The sequence below is a fragment of the Urocitellus parryii genome, chromosome X (assembly GCF_045843805.1).
Source record: "Urocitellus parryii isolate mUroPar1 chromosome X, mUroPar1.hap1, whole genome shotgun sequence".
In the NCBI taxonomy this organism is placed as follows: Eukaryota; Metazoa; Chordata; class Mammalia; order Rodentia; family Sciuridae; genus Urocitellus; species Urocitellus parryii.
In genome coordinates this window covers 71,151,462-71,172,689 of record NC_135547.1, presented here as the reverse complement: position 1 = coordinate 71,172,689, position 21,228 = coordinate 71,151,462, and the positions used below count along the sequence as shown (strand labels likewise).

The 21,228-nt window shown below is 35.3% G+C and overlaps 1 protein-coding gene across 1 annotated transcript in view; it reads left to right on the top strand.

Moving 5' to 3' along the window:
• Window positions 1–933: 933 nt before the first annotated feature.
• LOC113199034 (heat shock factor protein 3-like) overlaps window positions 934–21,228 on the top strand; it is a 52,699-nt gene continuing 32,404 nt past the window's right edge. The window contains exons 1-2 of the mRNA XM_026411918.1: window positions 934–1,032; window positions 10,506–10,614. Coding sequence (XP_026267703.1) covers window positions 934–1,032; window positions 10,506–10,614 — 208 coding nt within the window. The remainder of the gene's footprint in view (window positions 1,033–10,505; window positions 10,615–21,228) is intronic.

Below are 21,228 nucleotides of genomic sequence, written 5' to 3'. Positions count from 1 at the left end.
GTGTGCTGCATCACCATGCCTGGATCCTGCTGCTATTTTATTGCTATTATTATTAGTATGTCTGGTATAAGAGAGGGACTGATAAATTTCAGGACTCAGTTCAACTCAAGGATATATAAAAAAATTTCAGAAAACAAGTGGCATTTTAACCACTCAATATTTTCTAATGAAAGTGGGGCGGGCAAGTTTGTCTTCATGTTCTCCTTCCCAATCTTAATAGTAGGAGGAAGGAAAGGCCTATTTCCTAATATCCCAAGAGTCTTCCTTCATACCAAAACCATATGCCAAAAATTCTTACCATTTCTCCAAACAAAGGATCAAAACTGTACTGCAAAGTTTCATTGCTTTGTAATTCATTAAGTTCACCACCAAGCAACATGCAACACCAAGCTCATGCAATGCCAAGCTAGTGCAATGCCATGCCCCTTGCTTACCTGAACATGACCTAAGCCATACAATCTCATCTCCCATGTAGTGTGAGGTCGTGACCTGTGCCATGTAGTGCCATCGTCTGCATCCCCCTACTTAAATGCTTGCTAATTATTGCTAGGGATAATATGGGAGTTCTCAAGTCTATATTAATTCCTCCTACTTTTGAATTGGGATTCGTGGATACAACAGAAAAATCTATGTCAAAACCCTTTTCTCCATGACTATGTTTTTACTGCCCCTTTAAAGATTTTCCTCCTACCCAAAGTAACCTAAGAGTCACGTGTGAGTAAGTAGGGCTTTGAAATAACAATAGCTTAACCAGCCTATGGGGTTTATCTATTAGGCAATCAGCCCCTCCCCCAAGGGCTGTAGGCGGTACCCAGAGTTTAGTCACCGAAGGCTGCTGCTCTTTGCCTTACCCCTTTGGTTGTGTCGGTAACGAGGTGTCCCTGGGCTATTGCCCCTGCCTCTGCCTTCCCCTCAGTACTGACGCTCAAAACCATGGAGGAAGCCTCCAATGCCACGGTTCCTGGCTTTCTCATTAAGCTCTGGACGTTAGTAGAGGACACCAACTTGGATGATGTGATTCGCTGGAGTGAGGTATACCTACATGGGGAGAGGATTGGGTGTAGTAGAGGGGTGCGGGTTCGGAAAGGGTCTTTTCAAGATGTAGAAGATTTGGGGCAGGGTCCAAGGGCAGCGGCACCAGACCATTTAACGACCCCACGTCATTTGGGCATCAAATTCAGTTTCTTCCCAAGATATGCCTCACCTTATTAATTTCGGTGGGAGTAACTGCCAAAAGCTAGCCGCTATTTTCTGGCTTTTGTTTTTCTCTTCAGAACCCCCAAACACGTGACACAACAGCAAAAAGTCCCTTACCCCGAATAGGAATTCCTCCCCAGGAAAGTGCCTTGGTACACACTAGTGAGCAACTCAACTGCCTTCTTACTAGAGCATAACTAACTTTTTTTTTCCCCTTTTTTTGGTGCTAAGGTTAGAAACCAGGGCCTCGTGCATGCTAGCAGAGCGCTCTCCCACTGAGCTGTACCCCACCCCCACTTTTTCTTTTTAAATAATGGGAACTTTCCTGCCAAGTGTACCTAATTGAGTGTCTTGGGTGCTTTTAACAAGACCAACTTTTTCACAGCTTCTGAAAGCATTGACTTGTAGATTCCATTCTTCACCAGGCCTTGTCAGTTTCTCCCAGACAGTGTGCTGGGTGGGCATTCGGAAGTTTGCACATTCCTCAATACGGGCAGTCTGATGCTTATCAGACTGCTTCTAGGATTTGATTTATGCTACCTTTAATCACCCAAATAGAGAATTATGGAACCCTGCGGGATAAGTTAAAGCCCAGTCCTCTAACTTGGTAATAGTCACCTTGGTAAAATATACATATAAATTGAGGTAGAACTTTAACCTTTCACTTCTTTTGCTTTCTTTTCTTTGGTGTTGGTGTTGTAACCTAGGCTTTCATGCATGCTAAGAAAGCACTCTTGACACTGAGCTACACTTTTTATATTATATATAATTCATATTTATATTATCTATGTATGTCATATATTGATTATATATGTGTATATATATATATATATATATATATATAAAATCAAACACAAATATAAAGGGCTACAATGAACTCACAATTTCTATAGCCAATTTAAGTAATGATTATGGCCCTTCTTGTTTCATAGATAAACTTCTACTCTTCCTGTAATTATTTTGAAGCAAATGCTTCATGTGATATTTAATTTATAACTTATTCATACACATGGCTAAAATGAAAGAAATTCTGAAGTAAAATTTTGATGCTTAAAAAAATGAGAAGCTGGAGTGTAGTTCAGTGTACAGGGAGAAGAGGCCCTGGGTTTGTTCCATGACCAGCACTCCAAATATATATACTGCTTTGAGATCAGGATGTAGCTCTGTGGCAGAGCACTTGCAAGGCCCTGGGATCTATTCCCTATGCTGGAAAAAATACACACACACACACACACACACACACACACACAGATATATCTATATATCTATGTATATTTATATATATAAATGGACTCAGAGAATTTGAAAAAACTGAGTCCTTATGTTACTGTGGAATTTTCATGATTATGTATCTGTCTGAATGCCTGTAACCCAAGTGTTTGTAAAGGAATATATATATGAAAGCACTTGTTGAAAGACCTTAGGCCTGTAATCCTTAGGAAGCTGAGACAGTTCAGGACTCCAAGGTCAGCATCAGCCATTTAGTAAGGCCCTACGCAATTCAGAAAGACTCTGTCTTAAAATAAAATATTAAAAAAGTGCTGGGGATATGGATCCATGGTTAAGTGCCCCTGGATTCAATCCTCAGTACCAAAAAAGGGTAAAGTTCTATATAGGTATGTTGTATTCCTTATTTTGAAATATAGAGCAAAAAATTTACTTTTTTAAATTTGTTATTTTATTTTTATTAATAAAATATACTTGCTCATGTGGATTGTGAAACCACTAAGATAAATGTGAAAGCAATAAATGTTAGTGTTCATAAAATTGCATCATAATCGAAGAGACACAAGTGCATAAGCCTTCTAGATGACTTACCTAATATTTTTGGGAAATGTATATCTACATAACACAGCACTATTTTCCATTAAATTTTATTCTTTCCTCTTCCATTTCCATCACCTTCTAAAAAGTTGACTCTTCCAATTTTTAAGGCACCTGCTAGGCAAAGCCTGTATCACTGAACTACACCCCCAGCACAGCACCTGGAATAATACACCCCCCCACACACGTTATTTTATTTTTATTGATAAAATGTACTTGCTCGTGTGTATTGTGAAACAATAAAATGCCTATAATCTATGGAGAAAAAAAAACAGTGGAGTCTTCTGTTGTGGGGGACAGATTTGAGTAGAAAAGGGAATGGGGAAATGGTTTTAGGAAAATAGCTGTTAGCCAAGCCATCCATATCTAAATGGTGTATACATTTGTCAAAACTCTCTTAAAACTGGTTAATTTCACTAAATCTATTTTTTTTCTGAAAACCCCCAAACAAATGTCAACAGTGTTGTGCTCTTAAATTTTTTTGTGATAGTCATGTGTATGAATAACTTATAAATTAAATATCACATTGTTTGTTTTGTTTTGTTTTTTGGTGCTGGGGATCGAACCCAGAGCCTTGTGCATGGGGGTAAATATATATTGTTGATTGACTTAAAGCACTGAGGATTGAGGAAGCCTCTTTTTAATGAGTGAACTTTTTAAAAAGCCTTTTCACAGCAGGGGTTGGGAGTGTATAGCTCAGTGGTAGAGAGCTGACCTAGCATATAGAAGGCCCTCTATTTTGATCCCCAGGGAAACACAGCCAGCCAGACACACACACACACACACACACACACACACACACACACACACGGCTTTCCACAAAATCCATTAAAATCTTATGTCACATCATGTGCACATGGTAGATAAATGTTGCTCTTAGGCTTTGGATGATTTTTGCCTTATACAACATTTAATGTGTATGTTGAAGTAGTCTTATTTTATAGACAGTGGTGTGCTAGAATGGGCTGATTATTGCTCAGAGGTGTTTATGAAAGCCAGTTGTACTCATCTCACAAATCTGCATTCAGTGACTTCATGTCCCCAAAGTGAAATCAGCAGTATTTACATTTGGAAATCACCAAATTCCACAAATCAGTCCCATGTCCCCAGAATAATATTAAACAATAGCACAATACCCATTTTTGTAACAAAATAAATTGATAAGTTGGCCTTGGATTCAATTCCCAGAAAAGAAAAAAGGAAGGAAGGAATAAAGGAAAGAAAGAAGAAAATTGAGGCTGGGGTTGTAGCTCAGTGGTACAGCACTTGCGTGGCACGTGGGAGATGCTGGGTTTGATTCTCAGCACCGAATATAAATAAATGAATAAAATAATAAATATCCATCAACAACTAATAAAATATTTTAAGAAAAAGAAGAAAATTGCTCCCAAGTCATTGATATTGGGTGTGTATAGCTGTACTGCTACACTTGAACTGGGTAACAATCTCCAACATTTTTTGAACGCTGATTGGTGTTGGTGGGGTAGGTGGGAGAGAGCACCACCTAGCGCCTTTCTGAGTTAACTGTTGCTTTTGACCCTGGGATTTCATAGTAACCATGTAGGCATTGCAATTAAAAACTGTGTATTTGAGTATGTTCACCCAAACCCACATCATCTTAAGAAGTAATATTCTTTCACGATATATTAAGTGAAACAAGCCAGACACATAAAGATAAAAATGCTACATATTCTGAGTCATTTCTGGAAGCTAAAAGTATTTGACCTCTCAAGTATCACATTTTACTCTCATGTTGAATCTAGGGGAAAAAAGACATGAAACTACAAGGGTGACTATTAGGAAAGGGTACTGGGATCAGGAGGAGGAGGAAGGATAGAGTAATAGGGAGGGTGGATATGATCAAAGTACATTATATGCATGTATGAAAATATCAGAAAGAAACCCATTATTTTGTGCAATTAATATTTGCTAGTAAGCACTTTTAAGTTTTTTTTATATTTATTCTTAAGTTTTAGGCAGACACAATATCTTTATTTTACATTTATGTGGTGCTGAGGCTCGAACCCAGTGCCTCCTGCATGCTAGGTGAGCACTTTACCACTGAGCCACAACCCCAGCCCCTAAAATGTTTCATAAAAGATATTAAAATGATAGTCATTAAAGCCTAGGAAGGGTGCTGGAGGGACAGGGGAGGTTGCATAATAGATACCAAAATAATGTTAGGAGAAATAAGTTCTATTGCTCTATAGCACAATAGGTAACTATAGTCTACAACAATTTATGATATATTTTAAAATAACTACAAAGAAGTCCAAAGATTGTCAACATATAAAAATCATAAGTGGGGGCTGGAGTTGTAGTTCAGTGGTAGATTACTTACCTAGCACATATGTGAGGCACTGGGTTCAATCCTCAGCACCACATAAAAATAAATTAATGAAGTAAAGTTAAAAAAATAAAAATCATAAGTGTTGAAGGATGCCTACACTAATATATTGATGATCATTATACATTGTGTTCATATACAAAAATTTTATAAAACATATACACATCATAAAGATACACAAATATGTCAAAGAAAAAAAATTTTAAAGGACTGGGATTGTGGCTCAGCAATAGAGTGCTCGCCTAGTGCATGCAAGGCCCTGGATTCGATCTTCAGCACCACATAAAAATAAATAAATAAAAACAAAGGCATTATGTACAACTAAAAGAAATAAATATTTTTTAAAAATTTTAAAAATAAAACAATTATTCCCTTTCAGATATTATAAATATAAATGAGTGCAAGAATACTGAAGCTTGAGCAACTGTGTGTGTTTGTGTATGTGTGTATTCATGGAAATTTGGAAAATATTAAAAAAATGTCTATAATTACAACATTCAAAGATAACCCAAATTTTATGTATTTTTTTACATGGTGATATAAATGTATTCATACAGGTTGACATGTATCTTTACAAATGCACATTTATTTACTAAATTAAGATCATGGGGCTGGGGTTGTGGCTCAGTGATAGTGCGCTTGCCTAGCATGCATGAGGCACTGGGTTTGATTCTCAGCACCACATACAAATAAATAAAATAAAGGTAAAGGTCCATCAACAACTAATATACACACACACACACATATATAAAGATCATACTCTGAAATTTTGTAATTAACTTTTTTCATTAGTATTATATTTTGACCATTTTTCATACTCAAAATTGAATATTTAAAAAATATTTTGCTGTGCATTTGTAGTTTCAGCAACTCAGTGATTGAGGAGGATATCTTGAGTCCACAAGTTTCAGACCACCCAGGGCAATGTAGCAAGACCTGGTTTCTTTTTGGGGGGATGGGGGCACCAGGGGTTGAACTCAGGGGCACTCGACCACTGAGTCACATCCCAGCTCTATTTTGTATTTTATTTAGAGATAGGGTCTCATTAAGTTGCCTAGCACGTCACTTTTGCTGAGGTTAGCTTTGAACTCTCTATCCTCCTGCCTCAGTTTTCCCAGCTGCTAGGATTACCAGCATGCATCACTGCACCTAGTCAAGACCTGGTTTCTAATCATCATAGTCATGGTTATCATCATCATTATCTCATGTAGACATGATGAATACATTTGTGCAGAAAGGTTTTTTCATGGGTTCTGCTTCTTTGGAATAGATTCCTAGGATGGGAATTACCAAGTTAAAGGATATGAGCTTTTTGTGTGTCTATATGCTACCTGTGCAACATAGGGTCTTGTGATAATAACAATTTTTTGTTTGTTTTTTGTGATACTGAGGGTTGAACCCAGGGCCTTGTGCATGTGAGGCAACCCCTCAACCAACTGAGCTATATCTCCAACCCCCAATAAAAATTTTTAAAAAATATTTATTTTTTAGTTTTAGGTGGACACAATATTTTTATTTTATATTTATGTGCTACTGAGGATCGAACCCATTGACTCATGCATGCTAGGCAAGCACTCTATCACTGAGTGACAACTGCAGCCCTCAAGTAGTTTTAAATAAATTTAAAATTCTAAATACAATATATGCTTATCATAGAAAATTTATAAACTGTAAACTAAAGTAAATATACCCAAATATGAAACAGTGCTTATTTCTAGGAGGTGATACTTCAATTTTCTTTGTACTTTTCATGTTTTGTGTTTATGTACACACATATATATCAGTGTCTATATGTATATATCAATGTATATTCAGTGTATTCATATATATTTTTAATATGTATTTTTTTAGTTGTAGGTGGACACAATACCTTTATTTTATTTTTATGTGGTACTGAGGATTGAACCTAGTGCCTCATGTGTGCCAGGCAAGCGCTCTATCACTGAGCCGCCCTCCATGTATGTATTTATAAACATACAGAAAGAAAGTTCAGTGTATGTTTTGACAGATAGCCTGGGAGTTCTTTACAATGTTAACAATTGCTATCTTTGGATGGTGGGAATTTTATGATTTATTTTTCTTTGTTGTTCTTTACATTGATAATATATCATTTAACAATCAGAATAAAGCCAATTTTTAAGAAGGAAAACACTTAAAATATTATATTATGCAAAGTTTTATCTAAGACAATATTTTTAGGAGTTACAGTATATTTTGTCATAGAAATATGCTGTAAGTAATGTAATCTTTCCTCATGTTTTCTGGACATGGGCATGTAGGTTCTTTCAGTCAAATATTTTAAATATATGAAGGAGAATGTACCCTTTTTTCAGTGTTGTCATTCCTTATGTAGTTTGAATAATCACTAATTCATCTTTTTATACACTTCCTTTTTAAGTATTAATAGTTTAATTTTTATAAAATGAAGGATGGACCAATATATAATATATTTAAACTGGAACATACATTATCATATTTTACTTGCACTTTTATCATATATTATCATCGAACCTCTAAATATTCAGATACCATTTATCCAATTTAGAAGTAATTTTCTCTAGGGCCTTTTTCACTTCCTGATTATTTTTAATTGAATCATCATTTGTTTGTATCTCCACAGAGGGTTGATCAAGGGAAGGAATAGTCTAATCTGACATTATGCAGATTTCTCTGTTATTTTCTCTTATCTCTGAAGTCCAGTCAATTCTGGGAAAAGCATGAGCTGAGTGAATTCTGGGGATTCTGTTCTGAGAATAATTTAGTTTGGTTAATAGATAGTCCCAAGGGCTCTTGAGAGGCAATTCCAATTAAAGACAATCCCCAGCCAAAACACACACCTTTAATAAGAATAACTCAGGAAGTCTGAGAACAAACTAGACTAGAATGAATTAAAATTCTTGGATTTTTCTCTCTCAGTGCCTTTTAGGATTATGATGATCCATTTCACTTCTAAAGAACTGAACTAATTGTTAGGTAATATGGGGACATGACAGATAAGCATATTTTTCTAAATCTTAGTCCAAGTGGATATTAAAATTTAAGCAACATAATATTGAAGTTAATACATTTTTTATAATTTCATTGAACATTAAATTTATAATTTTAGAGAATGTGCACTACCACCTTTTACTAGTTTTAAAATAATTTTTATTGAAATACATTTGTTTTAGAAAATTTAGAAAATAAAAATAAGCAAAAAATGTCATATTACCATCCAGTGAAATTACTGTTAACAATTTGCAAAATATTCTTTTGTGGGTCTTTTTTTCTGTGTGTGGTGCTGGTGATCTAACCCAGGGCCTTAAACCTGCCAGACAAGCACTCTACCACTGAACTATACCCCAGCCCAATATATTTAATATAAAATGATTTATTGGGCTGGGGATGTGGCTCAAGCGGTAGTGCGCTCGCCTGGCATGTGTGCGGCCCGGGTTCGATCCTCAGCACCACATACCGACAAGGATGTTGTGTCTGCTGAGAACTAAAAAATAAATATTAAAAATTCTCTCTCTCTCCTCTCTCACTCTCTCTTTAAAAAAAAATAAAATGATTTATTTTATACTGTCTGAAAAATTGCTTTTTTTACTTAAAATATATCATTATGAACATGTCCATATCATTAAATACACTTCTATGGCTTTATTTTTATGTCAGTATAACATTCATTTGCATGGATTTGTCATTCTCTTAGTATGCTATTTCAATTTTAAATATTAAATACAATTATTTATGTAACAGTTTATAGATAAATCTCTGTATATATCAATAATTATTGAATATAATTTAATATTGAATATATATAAATATAATATTTAATATATATGATATAATTTGAATTTCTTTCTTTATTCTTTATTTCTTTTATTCCTTCTTTCTTTTTTTGCTTTTTTTCTTTTTTTAATTATTATTAGTTGTTCAAAACATTACAAAGCTCTTGACATATCATATTTCATACATTTGATTCAAGCGGATTATGAACTCCCATTATGTATTGCAGAATCACATCGGTTACACATCCACATTTTTACATATTGCCATACTAGTGTCTGTTGTATTCTGCTGTCTTTCCTATCCTCTACTATCCCCCCTCCCCTCCCCTCCCCTCCCCTCCCCTCCCCTCTTCTCTCTCTACCCCCTCTACTGTAATTCATTTCTCCCCCTTGTATTTTTTTCCCTTTCCCCTCACTTCCTCTTGTATGTATTTTGTGTAACAATGAGGGTCTTCTTCCATTTCCCTGCAATTTCCCTTCTCTCTCCCTTTCCCTTCCACCTCTTGCCCTAGGGATTATTCAGTGCTAGGGATTGAACCTAGGTGCTGATATATGCTAGGCAGGTATTCATCCTCCTAGTGGCATCCCCAGCCACTTTTGTGTGGTGTGAGTGTGTGTGTGGTGCGTGTGTGTGTGTGGTGCTAGGGATTGAACCCAGGGTTTTGTGAATGTGAGGCAGGTACTCTACCAGCTGAGCTATGTCCCCAGCCCTCTAGACACTTTAATTTTGCTTTCAGACAGGGTTTCATTGTGTGGTACAGAATGGCTTTGAACTTGTGATTCTCTTGCCTCACCCTCTTAAATAGTCTGGATTATAGTTGACCATCATCTTTCCAACTCAGGACCATTCTAATTCACATTTTAAATACTTTTTTTTTTCAAAATTGTCTAATGTTTTGAATTATTTCTTATTTTTTTCCGTTTTTTTTCAAATGGAGTTTATGTGTTTTGACAATTTGAATGCATTCATTATATTTTAATAATGTTCTTTGTTATATGTGTTGAAAATATTTCTTTCACTTCATATTTGCCTTTTAAATTTGTTTATGCTTTCTTGATTTATGGTTTTTGTACATGTTTTCATTTTGTAGCCAACCTATTACCTTTTTCTTAATGTTTTCTCTCTATGACATATTCTGTCTCTTTATAGAACAATTTTTCCCCAGTGGTAGGTAGGGATTGAACCTAAGTCCTAGAAAGCATGTTATCACTAAACTAGAACCCTAACACAAATGTTCTTATAATTTTTGGCTTGACATTTTTACAAGTCTTTCAAGTTCTTGGTTCCTGATGCATTGTTGATGAACTGCTGCTTTATTGAAACTTTATTTTTTCTGTAAATAACTACTTTTTGATCTTATTTCTAGAATGGCCACAGCTTTCTCGTTGTGAATGAACAAAACTTTGCCAAAAACATACTTCCAAAATACTTCAAACATAACAATATATCCAGCTTCATACGGCAGCTCAACCTGTGTAAGTATGACTTATTTCTGCAAATATCAGAATTTAGTGGGATATCACATAAAAATAATCCTTTTTGTAAAACATATGTGATATTACTTGAGTTGAGTGAGGGTTCTTAATAAAATCTATTATTATTAAAACTTTACTTAGTTTGATTTTTTGATTGTGGTTCCAAATATGAAAAAATTTCCTTTTGGCAATACCTGCTTTAATTCTTTTGAGTTATAGAATCTTAAAACTGAATGTTACCAAAGAATTTATCTAGTTTAATCCTATTATGTTAGAGCCAAGGAATGGGCTCTAAAGAAATTAAGTATACTTGATCCAGTTCATACAGCTAGGCAAATCAAGTCTGGACTCCATTATTTTGATTAGAAGTAGATTAGTTTTTCTCCCTCTAATCTTTAGAATTCAAGGTCTGACATAGCACAGATGTGAGTTCTACTGCTGCCATAAGTCCTCTTTTTTCAACATAATTTTGTATTACTGTTAGAGAAAAATTGAGAACTATATAAAAGTATAAGAAGTACATTTGTATTTGTGTATGTAAACTTAGGATAATCTTTGCAAAATTTGTATCTTGCATATTTTCAACCTAGCATTGTGTCATAAATATTTTCCATTTAAAATATTTTGTCATCTTATGTAATATCATGATATCATTATTAAGGCTGCTCTCACTTATACACACTTTTGTGGTACTAGTTACATGCATTTTTTTAAAAAAATGTGCTTCTGCAAGTGCAGTGGCTCATGCCTGTAAATCCTAGCTACTCAGGAGGCTGAGTAAGGATGATTACAAGTTCAAGGATAGCCCGGACAATTTAGCTGAGATCCTCTCTCAAAATAAAAATTGCCAGCTAAGGATGTTGATCAGTGGTAGAGCACTCCTTGGTTCCATCTCCAGTACCATTTGAAAAAAAAAAAAAAACTTCTCTTTATACCAATTTTTATTATGAATATCTATTATTTTTACAGTAAAATAGAAATATTATTTATGTAAAATACCTTTGAGATATTTTTAAGGCCTCAAAAGAGTGATAGTTAGAGATACCCAATTTATTGCTTTAAAAATTATTCAGATTTAGAAGCACAGAAACTTTTCATATTTATTAACAACACATAATATTTTTATTTAAAATATGTAAGGCATACCAAGTAAAACCATAGGCATTGCAAAAACTTTAAACATTTCTTTCTTTTTTTTTTTTGTGGTGCTGGGGATTTAACTCGGGGCTTTGTACATGCACATGCACTCAACCAACTAAGGAATATCCCAAGCCCCTTAAACATTTCTTTATAAACTGTCATATTAATATGGTTACTCCGCTAATTCTTCTTCTATTCATCTCTAAACATTATGCATTTATTACTGAACCTATCTCAGCATAACTAGAGACAAGATCTGTTTTCCTAGTTACTTTGGAGAATAGAAAACTATTCATGTACCTGTGCCTCCCCAGTATCTTTAGCATTTTAGATTTATTTATTTTTTGTGGAGTTGGGAATGAACCCAGGAGCACTTTACCACCGATCTCTATCATCAGTACTTTAAAAAAAAATTTGAATTTGAGAAAGGACCTCACTAATTTGCTGAAGCTAGCCTCCAACTTGTGATACTACTGCCTCAGCCTCCAGAGTTGTTGGGATTATAGGCATGGACTACTATGCCCACTTTAGATTTTTTTTTACATTTAATAAAATATTCTGTACATTAATAGGAATTCCAATTAATAGGAGTTTCAAATTAAAAACACATTGAATTTTTGCTCTTCCATACTTCTAAACTATTTTTTGGGGGGTGCTGGGGAGCACATTCCTAGCCTTTTTTATTTTTTATTTTCAGAAAGGGTCTTGCTAAATTGCTTGGGCTTGCATAAATTTCTGAGGCTGGCTTTGAATTAATAATCCTCCTGCTTCAGCTGCAAGCCTCTGGGATTACAGGTGTATGACACCATACCCAGCTCTAATTTGTTTTAGAGGAATATATATTCTCTGTATAAAAATATGATTTCTGTGCTTTTGTCATGTACAGGAATGAAAAAAATAACTTTTTACTATGTTAAGAATGACAAATTATACTAAATTAGCCTAGATCCATGGCAAGAAATTACATTTTGACTAATTGAATAGGCAGTAAAAAAATGTAATAATCCTCTATTTTAAGTTTATTGTGTGTACATGTTTGTGTGTGTAAAGTTGATAAATGCTGGTTATAGAAAATTAAACCTTTATAAAAGAAGAGGGAAAATTTCTCCTAGTTTCATAATCCAAAGATAAAAAATGGGGTCCTAAGTAGAATAACATATTCATGCTTGTACAATTATATCAAAATGAATTCTACTGTCATGTATAACTAAAAAGAAACATTTTTTTAAAAAAGATAAATACTGCTGGGTGTATTGGCACACACTTGTAATCCCAGCAACGATTATTTTTTTTTTTCAGGGTGCACTGGATCACTGAGTCACATCCCCAGCCCTATTTTGTATTTTATTTAGATATAGAGTGAGGTTTCAATTTCTTGGCACCTCAATTTTGCCTTTGAACTCGCCATCCTCCTGCCTCAGCCTTCTGAACCATTGGGATTACAGGCATGTGCCACTGTGTGTGGCTAAAAATTTTTAAAAATTAAAAAAAACAGGCTAGGGATGTGGTTCTGTGGTTGAGGTCCACTGGGTTCAATCCCTGGTACCAAAAACAAAGCAAAGACAACTACTGATTGGTAAAGTTATATATCCTAATTTTGTTTGTTAGGTTGTTCTATGTGGTGTTTTAATTTTCCAATTTTTATCTTATCTCATTTTGAGATGGAGTCTCACCATTCTACCTAGGCTATCCCTGAACTCCTGGGAACAACAACCCTCCTTCCTCAGCCTCCCAAATGGTTGGAATTACAACCACACACCAAGGCATGCACTACCCTGAATCTGGCAAAGTTAATATTTTTTAATTGACAACATTGTATGTATTTATTGTGTATAACATGATATTTTGAAGTATATATACATTGTGGGATGCTTAAATTTAACTGATGAACATAGTTAACATTTTTGTGGTGAGAACACCTAGCCACTCTATTGTTTTCAAGACTACAACATATTATCATTAATTCTAGTTAACATGTGGCATAGTAGCTCTTTTGAACTTACTCTTTTTCTCTCCCAGTGGTGGGGATCAAACCAAGGGTCTTGGGCTTGCTAGGCAATCACTCTACCATTTAGCCATGTCCCCATGCCTTGAATTTACTCCTTCTATCTACCTGTAATTATATGTCTTTTGGCCAATATTTCCCCTATTCTCTAGTCTCCCTGACCTCATTCAAGTTGTTTAGGCTGCTCTTGAACTTGGAATCCTCCTGTCTTAGCCTCCTAATTTGCTAGAATTACAGACATGTGCCACCATGCCCAGTTTATTGTGGTTCTTAATTGCAATTCCTGGTGATTAGTAATGTTGAACATTTTTCATATGCCTATTGGTCATTAGCATTTTTCATATACCTATTCTCCTTTGAGAAATTTCTATTTAGATCTTTTTCCCAATTTTAGAAATTCAGGTTATTTTTATTCTTATTATTGAGTTGTTTGAGTAAACTGTTCTACTCGTGTGTGTGTGTGTGTGTGTGTGTGTGTGTGTGTGTGTGTGTTAGTTACTAAGAACTGAATCCAGGACCTTGCACATGCCAGGTAAACTGTATACTATTAATCTACATCCCTAGCCCTTTTTAAATTTTATTTTGAGACAGGGTTTCATAAATTTTCTGGACTGACCTTGAACTTGGGATCCTCCTGCCTCAGCCTCCTGAGTAGCCAGGATTATAGATGTGTGCCTGCCTATTTTTTACATCTATATTGTGCAAATAATTGCAACTTGGCAGTTTTCCTCTTTCTCTGTTTGACTTATTTCACTTAATATATAATGTACTTCAATACTCTACATGTTATACTTGATACATATTCATTCTTTTTATGACTGAATAGTATTACATTGTGTATATGTACTACATTTTCTTTATCCATCCATCAATGGATAGATACTTCAGTTGATTTCATATCTTATCTATTGTGAATCATGTGCAGTAAACATAAAAGTGCAGGAATATATTCAATATACTGATTCATTCCCTTTGGATATATACCCAATAGTGAGATTGCTAGGTCATGTGATATTTCTGTTCTTAGGTTTGGATTTTTTGCTTGTGCTGTGTATCAAACCCAGGGCGTTGTGCAGGTTGGACAAGTGCTCTATCACTGAGCCACATCCCTAGCCCCTAAGTTCTAATACTTTGAGATTTTTCCATACTATTTTCCATAATGGGTGTACCAACACCATTTATTGATACACCCATTCCCAACACTATTCTTTTTAAAAAGTTTTTCTAGTTGTAGATGGACAGAATGCCTTTATTTTATTTGTTTATTTTTATGTGGTACTAAGGATTGAATCCAGTTCCGCATGCATGCTAGGTAAGTGCTCTGCCACTAAGCTACAGTCCCAGCCCTCCCAACACTATTCTTATCAAGAGTTGTCTTTTCTCCACATCTTGACCAACTTTTCTTTCTTTTTGATAATAACTATTCCAACAAATGTTATATGATACAGCTTTTTTTTTATGTACTGGGGATTTAATTCAGGGGCCTTACTCTGTTACTGAAGTACATCCCAAGCTCTTTTTCAGTTTTTGTTTTGAGAAAGGGTCTCTGTAGGACCTCATTCAAGTTGTTTAGGCTGCTCTTGAACTTGGAATCCTCCTGTCTCAGCCTCCCAATTTGCTAGAATTACAGACATGTTCCACCATACCCTTTTTATTGTGGTTCTTCATTGCAATTCCTGGTGATTAGTAATGCTGAACATTTTTCGTATGCCTATTGGTCATTAGCATTTTTCATATACCTATTCTCCTTTGAGAAATGTCTATTTAGATCTTTTTCCCAATTTTAGAAATTCAGGTTATTTTTATTCTCATTATTGAGTTGTTTGAGTTTCTTATATATTTTAGATGTTAACTGTTCATCAGATTTATGGTTTGCAAACATTTTCTTCTATTTTGTAGATTGCCTCATCACTTGGTTGTATTTTTCCTTTGACATGTAGCTTTTTAGTTTGATGTAATTCCATTTGTCTATTTTTACTTTTATTGCCTGTGCTTTTGAGGTCATATAAAAAAATCATTGCCCTGAACAGTGCCATGGAACGTTTTTCCTGTGTTTTTTTTTTTTCTGGTAGTTTCATAGCTATGAAGCTTACATTTAAATCTTTACTCCAAACTGTGCATCGTGCTACTCACCAGTAATCCCAGCAGTTTGGGAGGTTGAGGCAGGAGGATCTCAAGTTCAAAGCCAATCTTAGCAACTTAGCAAGGCACTAAGTAACTCAGCAAGGCCCTGTCTCTAAATGAAATACAAAAAAGGACTGGGGATAAGTGGTTATGTGCTCCTGGGTTCCATATCCAGTACATAAAAAAACATAAATAAATAAATCTTTACTCCATTTTGATTTGATTTGACTTTTGTATTTAGTCAGAGCTAAGGGTCTAATTGCATTCAGTTTTCCCAACAGCATTTATTGAAAAGACTGTCCTTTTCCCAATGTGTATAATTGGCACTTTTGTTGAAATTCATTTGTCTACAGATTCATGGATTTATTTCTAGATTCTCTATTCTTTTCCATTGTTCTATGTGTCTGTTTTTATGCCAATAGCATGCTGTTTTTAAATTTTGGAAGTATTATGCCTCCATCTTTGTTCTTTTAGCTCAAGATTGCTTTGGCTATTTGTTCTATACCACAATTTTCTTTTTTCCCCCTTTTTTGGCACTGCAGATTGAACCCAGAGATGCTCTAACACTGAACTGCATTCCCAGCCCATTTCATTTTTTTTTTTTTAAATTTGAGACAAGGTCTCACTAAATTGCTTAGGCTGGCCTCAAACTTGTGATTCTACTGCTTCAGCCTCCAGGCATGTGCCACTGTGCCCAACTATACTCTAATTTTCATAGTACTTTACTTTTCTTTTTTTTGGGGGGGGGTGTGGTACTGGGGATTGAACCCAGGGTCTTGTGCATGCGAGGCAAGCACTCTACCAACAGAGCTATATCCCTAGCCCCGTCTTAGTGCTTTTATGGGATGTATTAGTAATCTCTTATTTTTCCCCAATGCCCCTCCTTTCCTTTTTCTCACTGTCCAAGAGTAGGTTTTTGGCTAGTATTTGACCCTTTACCCCATTCTAATAAACTCTATGCGTTGCTTGTTCTAATAAATTATTCATATTACTGTTTGTTTCACATTTTCAAATTCAAATCTTATTATGTCAGTCTTTTTAAAAGGTCTTAGTTGGTTTCAACCACAATATATAAAATAATGTACAGTTCCTCAGTCTAGCATTCACATCTTTCTACAGCTCAACTTTGTCCTTTGTTTTCTATCTTCTTGCCCTACCTCTGTTCTCACTCATGGTGTGTGTGTGTGTGTTTGTGTGTGTACACATCTTTCCACTATACAGGGTAGTTACTGTCTTTACATGCCTTATAACTGTGTTTCTCAAATAAACCACAGTAAAAGATATATTTAGAAAAAAAAATTGGACTGGCAGTATGGCATTCCTCTTGCGAGGCTGAGTCAAGAGTATTGTGAGTTCAAAGCAAGGATGAGCAATTTAGCAAGACCCTAAGCAACTCAGCCAGACCCTGTCTCTAAATAAAACATTAAAAAGGGTTGGGGATATGGCTCAGTGGTTGAGTGCCCCTGGGTTCCATCACCAATACCAAAACATTTTTTTTCAATCTGTTACAATGCAATACTTCTAAAATATAATAAGAGTAGATTCTTAATGTTTGAACTTCAGAGCAATGTTGAGTTACTATAAAGTTATCTAAGAGACTAATATGAATTTTAATACTTATAGCATTCCAACCAAAACAGATGGTTTGTAGAGCAGCATGAGTCCCTGAACAATACTTTGTGTAGTAGTGCCATAGACTTTTCTGAATTAGTGTCTTTCTTCATGCTCCTTTCTTCACAGGAAATGCTCTTCTTCTCCAACTCCATTCAGAGTGTTTGCTTATCAGAGTTCTGTTTATTTTTCAAATATGAGCTCAAATTTAGTTCCTTCAAAAAGCCTCATATGTGAGAATTAATCTCTTCTTTCCACATGTGCCCACAGTACTTCATTTAGAAGAAAACTACAGTGCTTATAACAGTCTTTTTTTTATATACCTGGGATTTAATCCAAGGTGCTTTACCACTGAGTCACATCCCCAGCCTGTTTTATTTTTGTATTTGGAGACAGGGTCTCAATAAGTTGCTTAGGCCTTTGCTAAGTTGCTGAGACTGATCTTGAACTTGTGATCCTCCTGTCTCAGCCTCCTGAGTCGATTACAGGTGTGCACCACTGTACCCAGCTCAGTCAGTCTTTTTTTACTGAGCTGTAATTCACATACTCTGTAATTCACCCATTAAAATGGCCAAATCCTTGGCTTTTAGTATATTCACAAGAGTTTTGCAACCATGGCCACAATCTTAATTTTAGAATATTTCTGTCACCCAAAACAAACCTTGCGCAGATTAGCAATCACTCTCCATTCCCCCCACCCCACACACCTTACTTTATTTATGCTTGTGTGTGTGTGTGTGTGTGTGTGTGTCTGCTTTAAAAAGTTGTGACTTCTTAGATGATAAAGGTTTGGGAAAGTGCTGTTATTTATCAGCAATCAGTATTAAGACATCTAGATAGAGTGCAGTGTTTTGTTTGTTTGTTGGTTGGTTGGTTGGTTGGTTGGTTGCTGGGGATTAACATGCTAGATAAGTGCTCTACCACTGAGCTGCAGCCCCATCCCTTTTTATTTTATTTTTTAAATTTTGAGACCAGGTCTCGTGAACATGTTACGTTCCTGCTTTAGCCTGCCAAATTGCTGGGATTAAAAGTATATGCCCCCATGCCCAGCTGAGTACAATTATAACAATTATTAATCATACATTTCCTAATTGTTGAATTTATATGTCTCTCTGATTTAATTTTCAGAAAACTCTTGCTTTGGAAATGCCTTTGTGTGGGGTCTGGGAATGTAGTTTACTTGCCGTACTTGCCTAGCATGTTCGAGGCCCTGGGTTCAATCTTTGTTTCCATGAAAAAAATAAAAAAGCCTTTTGTGAACGTGTTTGTTTCTCACAATTTTGTTCCCTGAGAACTTACAGATGTCAAGGAAACTACATCTGCTGATGATCATCCACTCAAAGCCTTAGCTTTTCTTTTCTTTTTTTCTTAATTTTTCTCCCTTTCCTGGGTTCAACATGTTAGCAGGGGTTTGAAAATAAAGCAACATGTACTGGATCGACTGTTCTGGTACAGATTTTCTTCCTATATAATTCTATGACAATATTTTTATTCTTCTGACAAATTTGTTTTCTAGGAAGACCACTCTGGATTTTCTTATTTTGTGAGTGTTGATCTAAAGATATTTGATATATCTCCATCTACACTGGGAGTAATTCATTGTTCCCTCCTTTATGTTCTCAAACATTTGTCCATGCTATAACTTTAGCATTCAAGCATGCTATATTACTGTAGTTATAAATGTGTTTGTCTTCCTTGCTAGACTGTTAAGAGTCTTGCAAATAGGAATTTCATCTTATTGATTTGTATTTCCTCCAAGAGCCCAGCCAACTAGTTATGCAAGGTGAAGTTAAGTGTTTAATAAATGTTTGTTAAGTGGATGAATGATAAGAAAATTCATTTGTAGAGTGGAGTGTCATGGGATATGTTTAGCTTTTGGTCTGTGAATACATTTCAAATGGAAAGAAATAAATCTTTAAAACTATCTATCAGGTTGGGGATATAGCTCTGTTGGTGGAATGCCTGACTTACATGCACAAGGCCCTGGGTTCAATCACCAGCACCACAAAACAAAAACAAAAACAAACAAACAAACAAAAAATCTATCAGTCTTCAGTAAGAAAAACAAGAACCCTCCAAGTGGAGCATGGTGGCATATTTTGTAATCTGAGACTCTGGGAGTCTGGGGCTGGACATCAAAATTTAGAGGGCAGCCTCAGCAATTTAGCAAGACCCATAGCAAATTAGCAGGCTCTCTCAAAATAAAAGTTAAAAATTAATAAAAAAGTACCCCTCAAGTGATTAGCTTTTATGCTATCTGCTCTGATAGAGGATATAGGAATAGGAAATGAAAGCCAAACCTCTTACCACATGAGGGAGAAATAATGCTTCAGAAACTCATTCCTGAAAGGAATACATACCTTTTAAAAACACCATTGATGGCCCAGGCCTGTAATTCCAGCTACTCCAGAGGCTAAAGCAGGAAGATCGCCAGTTCAAGGCCAGCCTTGGCAATTTAGGAAAATCCTGTCTCAAAACAAAATTAAAATGTCTGGGGATATAGATCAGTGATACAGCACCACTGGTTTCAATCCTAGTACCAGAAAAAAATTGTGTGTGTGTGTGTGTGTGTGTGTGTGTGTGTGTGTGTTCTGGCAACTCTTTCCAATTGATTAGGTATAGATTTGTAGCTGCCTATGTTTAATCCCATTCTCTCAAAAGGGCCAGTCTCTGTTTACCTAAATTTAACTTTTTGTCTTTGACACATATAACAAGAAAACCTCAAAGATAGTTCTAATTTCAAAGCAAATAGTAGCTGGGTATGGTGGTGCATGCTTTTAATCCCAGCAACTCAGGAGGCTGAGGCAGGAGTATCACAAGTTTGAGGGCAGCCTCAGACCTAAGCAACTTGGGGAAACCCCATCTGAAAACAAATTAAGAGGGGCTGGGGATATAGCTCAGTGGTAAAGAGCCCTTGGGTTAAATCCTGAGTACCCAAAATTAAAAAAATAAAAATAAAAGCAAATTGTCATTTTCCTATACTAGAACATTCTTATGAAATTTATTCATTTATTAATTTTTTTTTACCAAACATGTTTATCATTTTTTTTTCTCCAGGTACTGGGAATTGAATCCAGGATTGCTCCAACACTGAGTTACAACCCCACCCCTTTTTATTTTTATTTTTTTTTTTTATTTGAAGACAGGGTCTCACTAACTTGCCTAGGCTAGCTTTGAATTTTTGATTCTTCTGTCTCAGCTTCCTTAGTTGCTAGCATTATAGGTGTGTATCACCACTCCAAGCCATATGTTTATTTTAATGACACATAATACTTGTATATATTTATAAAGTACAGTGCAGTATTTGAATACATGCATATATTGCATAATGATCAACTTAGGGAAACCAATATATTCAAGATATCACACAATCATCATTTCTTGTGGTGAATCCATTTAAAACCCTCTTCTATTGATTTTTAAATATATATTACATTATTGTTAAATATAATCACCCTATTATGGAATAAAAACATCAGAACTTATTCATTCTATTTAATTATGTTTGTACCCATTGGCAAATCTCTCCTTATTCCTCTAGCCTCCCTGCCCTCTCCAGTCTCTGGTAATCACTGTTCTATTTTTTTACTTCTATGAGAACAGTTTTTTTTTTTTTTTTTTTTTTTAGATTTTAAATGTAAGTAATATCATACAGTATTTGTCTTTCTGTGCCTGGCTTATTTCATTTAATATAATGTACTCCAGTTCAATCCACATTATTATAAAATGTTAGA